At 32.4% G+C, this 8,772-nt stretch overlaps 1 protein-coding gene and 1 long non-coding RNA gene across 2 annotated transcripts; one reads left to right on the forward strand and one right to left on the reverse strand.

The window, feature by feature from the left end:
• Window positions 1–1,502: 1,502 nt before the first annotated feature.
• On the reverse strand, window positions 1,503–3,498 carry LOC112791677 (uncharacterized). The gene is made up of 2 exons (XR_011881493.1): window positions 3,325–3,498; window positions 1,503–2,407 (listed from the first exon to the last, which is right to left on the reverse strand). It is a non-coding gene; the product is annotated as an uncharacterized lncRNA (long non-coding RNA).
• A 693-nt stretch (window positions 3,499–4,191) lies between these two features.
• LOC112791690 (uncharacterized) lies at window positions 4,192–8,564 on the forward strand. Its single transcript, XM_025834622.2, has 2 exons — window positions 4,192–4,388; window positions 7,395–8,564. The coding sequence occupies exons 1-2, from the start codon at window positions 4,375–4,377 to the stop codon at window positions 8,164–8,166; spliced, it is 786 nt and encodes a 261-aa protein (XP_025690407.1). The 5' UTR covers window positions 4,192–4,374; the 3' UTR covers window positions 8,167–8,564.
• The last annotated feature ends 208 nt before the right edge of the window (window positions 8,565–8,772 follow it).

Consider the following 8,772-nt stretch of genomic DNA (forward strand, 5'->3'; position numbering starts at 1 on the left):
TACATCTAATCCAAATAGAGTCACCATGGTGCAATTTCTTCCCCAAGTAATTAGGCGTTGTTTCTCGAGTATTCATATGCTAAAAACCAACGACCTATCATCATTTTAGAAATTCATCTTTCCGTAAATAATTACTCACAATCTTTTATAATACTATAATTAAAATGTTTGGAATTTGATCTTGATTAATTTAAAAAATATACGTTTTATAAATTTACATAAATTAAAAAAAAGAAATTTTTATATGAAAAGATTCATATGATATAATTATTTAGGTTATGTTTAGAAAAAACACTAAAATTAAAAGATAGAAACGAGAAGATAAATAAAGCGATAAAAATTAAATTAAATCTTTGTGTTGTGATTGATATAAAATGTACATTATTGAATTATATCTCAATATTTTATTTAGTTTAAAATAAATATAAAAAATAAAATAATTTAAATTATTTAAATACTCTTTTTAATTAAAAAATAAAAACAAAATAAATTCTAATCCCTCTTCATCATCGTCAGAATTAGTCTCACCTTCATAAATACAATATCAATCTTATTCTCTCACTCTCATTTTCAGTGCCAAAAAAAAAAACAACCTTATGTATTTCTCTATTTATTTAAGTTTCGAATAAATAGTTTGATGACAAATTTCTTCTTAGGTGGGAGGAAACCAGAATCACTGGGTCACATGCTGGCTGGTGAGGTTTCTTTATTCCAGTTTGGATTTGTGTACCGATCTATAATGTTAGACACGTCATGAGTGATTGGTACCATGATTTTTTTTGTTGGAGCTGAAAAAGATATTCGAGATTCTCATCGGATAATTTGTCATCTTAATTTTATTTTTAAGCCCAGAAATGAAATTCTGATTAAGGAATCATGATATTGATTAAATTATTTTAAAATATTCACCAAATGATTATTTTAAAAATTGTCCATTGCTGATTCCTGATGATATGCACATAGTTTACAATATTATATCGCAGTTCAAGACATGAATTCAGATATGAACTCCACGTGTTACTAAAGATGGGATCAAAATAGCATAGTCCTTTTATTTTATTCATCGTAGTTGGGACTGTGTGCTTTGTGGTTATGTGAGGATCTTCTCGACATTATTGCTAATTGATTTCACTAATATATTATACTTTACTGCACAAGTTAAAACATGAAAGAATTATTAAAAAAAATGAATGCATCAATTGTATGAATTATGATGGATGCATATACAATCTACCATTTTATATGATGCAAACAACCAAGATTGTCAAACTCAAACACGCATGTTTTGATTTATTTATTTATTTATTTATTTTCACACGTCCATTCATATTGCGAAGATACTTTATAAGATAATAAAGAAAAATACTATAATTTTGGCCAGTGCTTTTGAATAAATACACTATTTCTAAAGTAATTTATTCCTACTAACTTAAATCATTTAACTACTACAGGAAACAATACCAATTAAAAATAGAAAAAAACTACTACAAGTAAATGATAAATTCAGGCATAATAGGGGGTTTCTACCCATCAAATGAACTTGAATTGCAACATTCCTCTTCTAAAAGTGATGTTTTAATACCATCACCTCACCTAACATTGATGAAGATGATATTAACTGGACAAGAAACGTTTCCACAAAACCAAAACATTCTGTTGTTCTTTCACCATAATTTGTGAGAGGTTTGATGAGAATACATAACCTAACTAATTCTAATGCTGACAGCAATATTGGATCCACTATTTGTGCATTATTTACAACTTGGTATCAAATTACATATTTGAAAGTTTAAGGTGTAAATTCTACATGGACTGTAATTTAGGGGGCTTAATTATATTTTTCTTGATAAATAATGGAACAAATTTTGAAGAGGAGAAGTTGCACTAAGATATCAATAAAGATTAACTGGCAAGCTTGAAGGCATCAATGAAGAGACCATAAGTGAAACCCATTTTGAAATTGTTCAGAAGAGCAATAGGAAAAGTAACTTTAGGCCTGCTGTAATAGAACTTAGTCACATACTCTGTAAGAAGAACACAGAGCACTGCTGCAATGACATCATTGACTCCTAGAGCTCCAAATGATAGGGAGATTGTCTGTGCAACATAGAATCCACCTAGCAAGGAGATTCCACCGAATAGAGTCCTGCGAGAAGGGCTCTTGAAGTAATTCCTCGAGAGTTCAGGCACGAGTCGAATGATGTCAACTAGCCTCCGTGATCCGCCATTATCTTGGACGGCTCGAACACGAAGCCCTGCTGAAGATCTGGACGTAAACCTTCCAGAGACCCCAACTTTGGGTTTAGTACTCAGGCGAAAGTTGAGACCAATATCGATCAGGTTCATTGACAGAGCCATTGTTCTCTTTATCAGAAATCAGTAAGTTTGAACCAGAAAGATAGCAAGCCTAGGAAAGTTAGTAGATGCAGAATGTTATATATCAGATAATCACATATTCAATCCAGCAAGAATAACACCAATACAAAAAATAAAGCGAAAAGATATCAAATAAGTAGAACAGAATTAGTAATACCAGGAATTTAATGTGGACTAAAATTTGATTGTAATATTATCAGCTACAAGTGGTTCTTAAATTTTAATCTTAATTTCTACATATTTGCATTAGATTAGCACATAGATAATAGGCACAGATCATCCACTGTAAAATTTCCTCAAGCATCTAAAACTTAAAGTTGACGTTTCAAAGCAACACAAGTATTTAAATAGGACGGGTCTATAATATGCTCAATGGTTCATAGCAATATTCAGATGAATAATATGAGCTAAGGTGAAAAAACAGCGCAGAAGTTTAAAGACATGAGTGCTTCCTTTCACATGAAAATTCTATCTTACAGATAACTTTACTTAGAAAACCTGCTAGTAGGTCAGATTATCACAACCTCACAAATCACAACACAACAGATGCAACATTTTTATAGAAACAATACATGTGTATAAGTTTGAAAATCATTGAGGCATTATATCAAACACTTCATGAGCATCTTCTACCACACTGTTTGCAATGAAGATACTCAATAAAGTTTCTTTGGGCCATCATCATATGAATAAAGTTCTCCAGCCTCGCTAATCCTACCAGTATCATCAAATCATGAACACAAATATCATGGATTTGTTTATTTCTGTTTCTTGAGCACTTCATAGAAATTGGAACTACAAACAGAATTTCAAACTTTATTATTATTATTATTAGTTTATAAATTTGAATTAGTTAAGAGGGCAAGAAAGAAAAGGGATGTGTAAATATTAAATAATGATTGAATGAATATGAAATGGCTTTGAGATTTGATAGTGCGCTTCACTGACCTAAATGGAGGAAAATAGAATAAACTTTCTGCTATTCTGTGGACTCTGGAAACTAGAGACCCCAACACCAAACACAGCATCTCCATGTTTTTTCCCCTTCCATTGTTGGGCTCAAGAGAATTTTTGTTTAGGTTTCTGTGAATATGCCATGGGCTATACCTTTTGGACCAACGTATTCTATTAATTTTCCCCCCTTAAATTAATTTCTAAATAGTAACCAAGTTGGGTTGGTCTAGTGGTTAGACCACTAGTCCGCTTAAGCAAGTATCGGGGGTTCGAATCCCACCTTGTGCATGCAGCAACCCATTGGCCAGCGACAAACCCTTAAATAGAGCTCAGTACCGCGGCGGATTAGTCCTTAGCCTGCCGGGCTGGGAGATACCGTGGGAAACCAAAAAAAAAAATTCTAAATAGTAAACAATTCTAATGGAATGTTTTTAGAATATTTTTAAGAAATAAATAGATTTATAATTAAAATTTGTATTGAAATTAATAAATAATATAAGATCAATTTTATTTTATAAAAAAATATCGTTTTGATAGAAAATTAATAAATTATTTTAATAAAATAATTAAAAATTTTAATTGAATTGAGATTAAATATTAAAATAATAAATAATATTTTTATTTTAAATTATTATTTATGATATATAATTTCAAAAATACTAATGTATTATCTTATAAAATTTAAAATAAAATAAAATTTAAAATTAGCATTAGAGATATTTTAAAAAATTAATTTATGTAAAAAAATATTCAGTCTCTTATAGAAAGGTGAATTATTTTAATATTTTTTATATTTTTATTAAATTTTTTTATATAGTATAGTAATAGTAGTATAATAGTATTAGGGATTTTAACCAATAAAAAGGGACCCTAGCATTCGAGCAAAACCAAACGAAATAACGAAGTTAACAGCACAAAGAAAAAGTACCAAGTCGCAAAAACTGAACAGAACAGAAGAGGAGTTTTTTTTTTTTTTTGCCCTATCTTCAAAACTTAGCTCCAAACTAACAAAATTCACCTCCTTTGCTTCAAATTCTCCATACAATGTTCTACAGAGGGTAACAACACTTTATCTACCTCCTTGTTTTCTTATTTCAATTCTTTCTTTCTTTCCGTTGTTCTTATTATTACCTAATTAGGATTGGGGATTTTTCCCCCTTTCCTATCTTAAGCAAAGCGTGGCTTAATTTCTTAATTCTATTGAATTTTCTTTTCTTTTTTTTTCCCCTCTTTTTATTATGATTGTGTTGAAATGTTTTTAAATTGTCAAATTTTCACCGACCCGTAATGGTAATTGGTTGATTTCTTTTACGAAATTTTGAACTATCTTCCTTTTGCTCTCAAATTCGGAACAAATTATATTTAATTATAGGTGAATACTGAATAGTGATGAATGATGAGTTACTTACAAGCGTTGTCTCAATAAAGTAATGCAAAAACGTATGAGGGGGAATGCTCGAGTTATAGGTTTTCAGATAAATGATATGATTGCAATTATAGCTGTAATGTATTCCTTGCATTATGATAAAGCTGTTGCTGCATAAAACTGAATGCTGGGAAGATCAAACCCTTTACTCTTACTAATTATTTGTTTTGGAATGAAATTTTATTCAATGTGTTATAAGTAACCAAGGGGAGAATTTCAAAGTCATAATAACTCTTATGAATTAGGAAGGCATGGAGGGGTGTATGCAGAATAGTTTGCAGCTTATGGGGTTTCTCTATAAGTTTAGGTCTTCCTTAAGTTCTAGTTTTTAATGCATGAAATAGTAGAGGTCCACCTTTTTATTACCAAGTTCCTTCTGCAATATTAATATTTTTAAAGAATTCAAGATATTCTAATTGATTGTCATTTTACTCAACACAAATAGAATTTCTGATACCATTATTATCTTTGCTTTCCTTACATTCATTTCGTTGCCACTTATTTTAGTGACATTGATCAGTGATATGATGTGTAAATTTCTCTTTTCTACTTGGTATTTTAGTCATTTAGATCTAGAGCACTCTTATATTTTCTTAATCCTAGTGCCTAACCTTAAAAGACTAACATTGTGAACTAGAGGAACTAATAGAAATGTTTCTTGAAATGCCTTAACTTTACCATCACAAATTACTTAACAGACATAATTCAGAATGCAAGTGATTCAATAGTTAAAACATTTGGCCGCATCCTAATGTAAGGTGTTATACACAGACTTCATATTTAATATTTGTCATAGTTATACAACAATGTGATTATGGACTATTGCATTTCTTAAGTTCTTATGGACTATTGTTTTCCTGATTGTTTGTTATGGATTATTGGCTGTACTAGATGAGAATATGGTGACTACTGTGGTCTTTTGTCTTTTTTGCTTGATGATATTATGCATAAAATTGGGATCCTCCATCTCTTCCCTCACACACATATAACAGGTTCATTTAAGAAACCTGAAGGGATAGTATCAACTGGCATACTGCTTCTTGTGACTAAATATTGATTAATTTGTCAATTTGTTTGTGGTCGTCGCTGATGGCTCATCATGCATTTCTATTAGTCCATCTGCTTATCACTATCGGAGTAATTAAGTCAAAGAGCAGTTTGTTTAAAGATGCTGTCTTGCATTGGTGTTCAGTCATTTGTTTGTGTATGCTTCATGTTCAGAGCTTCCTGTTCAATGAAAATAAGTGAACTTTTTTCATTAATAACTAAATAAATAATGAAAACAAGTGCTTTTTGTTTAAGGTATTTCTGCACCTTTTGTGTTGAACTTAAGAGATTGTTTGTGCTTCAGTATTGTTATTTGTTATGAAAAAATGCTTAGTGACATGATTAAGCTGATCCTCTAATTTAGATGTGTCAAGTGGTAGCGTAGTAGGTAGTAACCAAGCATTTATTAGGTGCCCTTTGAATGAGATTTTAGACCCAAACTTTAGATTAAGACTTAAGAACACTATCAAAAGTCTAAGTTGAACCACGTGAGAAGTAATTTGTGTTATTTGTGCTGTCTTTTGCTCTTTTGTTCATGGCAACTGTGGTTTATGATATCCTTTATTTATGATATATCTATAATCTATGTCTTCTATAGGATTATTGGTTGTCATTCTTCTTTTTACCCTTTTGCACCAAAAAGTAGCATGCCAGTGTAAAAGGAATTTGTTTATGCAAGTTTATTCTGCTTTCTTTATCAGTAACTTGCTTTATAGAAAAATTCCTCTATAGCCTTCTGATTTCTTGTTTTATGATTTAAGTACATCCCAAGAACTTCAAGGATGGATTCCATCTCACTTAGGCATCCGTCATTAATAATTTCATTTGAGGATTGAGCCATTTATGGCGTTCGTCCGTCCATTTTCAGTAGGTTTAAATCTTAATAGGCGACTGACTTGTCTGCCTTATTTATTTATTGATGTTGACATGGCTTCCTTCTGTTGCTACTTGATGCCATGTAAAAGTCTAGAGGCATGTATTTGAAACATCAAAAAAGTTGGGAGGAAGAGCAAAAATGATTTCTGCCTAATGTGGCAGAGAGAGGGTAAAAATGAAGAGGGGGAGGGGCAGAGGGAGAGAGAGGATTATGATTGCCTTATTGAAGAAGGAACAAGATGGTATATAATGTTATAGAATAGAAAGGCAAGAGTGAAGTTATATGAGACTTATTAACATTCACAACATGATGCAGTTTCTTGGTTTGGAAATAAGCATGTTTGATTTTGGTATTAATTTTCTGCATTCATCTTCAGATTTTTTTTATTAAGAAAGATGTGAAAAACGGTGAAAACAACAAATTTGATCTCTGTTTTCATTTCCGTTCTCCCTTTTTCCATCACAAATGCTAAAAACGTAAAACATTGAAAAAGAAATTAGAAAAGAAAATAGAAACCAGAAGTAAGATTTTGATATCTCCTTATAATTATTCAAGACCTAATGTTTATACTAGAGTGGATTATGTTTGAAGATTAAAACAGTCACGTATCTTTTGAGGACTAGTTTGAAGTTTACACTATTTTATCATGGTGTATATTTGTTAACTAATAACGAGCTTCTCAATTTCTGTTATGGTTATGGATCAAAATTGCAGTAAATATGCTGATGGTGGCGATGGGCGTGAAATGGCTGCAAAGCGTCAGCGGACTGTAGATCCGGGATCTTCATTCTATGGTACTTCCCCCGGTTCCAGTTTTATGTACAATCCAACTCCATATGGATATGTCAGCCAACCACCACCTCCTCCACCTTTTCCCGTTGTTCGATTGCGTGGCCTCCCATTTGATTGCACTGAAACTGATGTGGCCGAGTTCTTCCATGGCCTTGACATAGTTGATGTTCTTTTTGTTCACAAAGGTGGAAAGTTCACTGGTGAAGCCTTCTGCGTTCTGGGTTATCCTCTTCAAGTCGACTTTGCTCTTCAAAGAAACAGGCAGAACATAGGTAGAAGATATGTCGAGGTTTTCAGAAGCAAGAGGCAGGAATACTACAAGGCAATTGCAAATGAGGTTTCAGATACTCGAGGTAGTTCACCCCGTCGAAGTGCACCTCGGGCTAAATCATACGATGATGGAAAAGACTCAGCTGAGCATACCGGGGTGTTGCGGCTGAGGGGATTGCCATTTTCTGCTAGCAAGGATGACATAATGGACTTCTTCAAGGATTTTGTGCTGTCCGAAGATTCTGTTCATATTGTAATGAACTCCGAAGGCAGGCCATCCGGGGAGGCTTACGTCGAATTCACAAATGCCGAAGATTCTAAAGCGGCAATGGCAAAGGATAGGATGACACTCGGAAGTCGCTACATAGAGTTATTTCCTTCATCACACGGTGAGATGGAAGATGCAGTTTCAAGAGGACGGTGATTCCCTTGGTTGACTCTCTCCCTTTCTCCTTTGTAGTTGTAGCTGTTAGCTTGAGCTTTTATATGATTTAAGATTTTGCTTCAATAGACATTGCTTTACTATATTTGTTTTAGGATATATATATAGATATGCTTTTCAATATGCTGATTAAAATATGAGCATTTGCCTGGATTGTGAATTTTGTGGATTATTTTTCTGGTCACCTGCCACCAGATTCTTGTGACTAGTTCGGTTTAGTCTGCATAGAAGCTTTGAAATTGGATTGTAGATGGTAAAATTTAGTCATTTTAAAGGCCGACTTTGGAAATTAAGGAGCAAAAAGAAGGGGATAATTGTTCAAGGATTAGATTTGTGAGTAATTTTATAAACGAATATAACCCATGGAACTTTTATTCTTAGTTTCCTTTTGGTTTTTGGAGCTGAAAATCCCCCCCCCCCCTTCTCTTTTTTTTTTTGAGGATTTTTAATATGTAGAATGTTCTGTTACTTATTTTTTGTAATTATTGCTGCTTCAAAGATTATTCAATGATGCCAATTGCCAAAGGAAATGGGGTTGAATTATAGTTAATTATAGTTTGAGTTTGGTGGATCAACATGAAAATTAGT

Source organism: Arachis hypogaea, chromosome 1 (assembly GCF_003086295.3).
Source record: "Arachis hypogaea cultivar Tifrunner chromosome 1, arahy.Tifrunner.gnm2.J5K5, whole genome shotgun sequence".
NCBI lineage: Eukaryota > Viridiplantae > Streptophyta > Magnoliopsida > Fabales > Fabaceae > Arachis > Arachis hypogaea.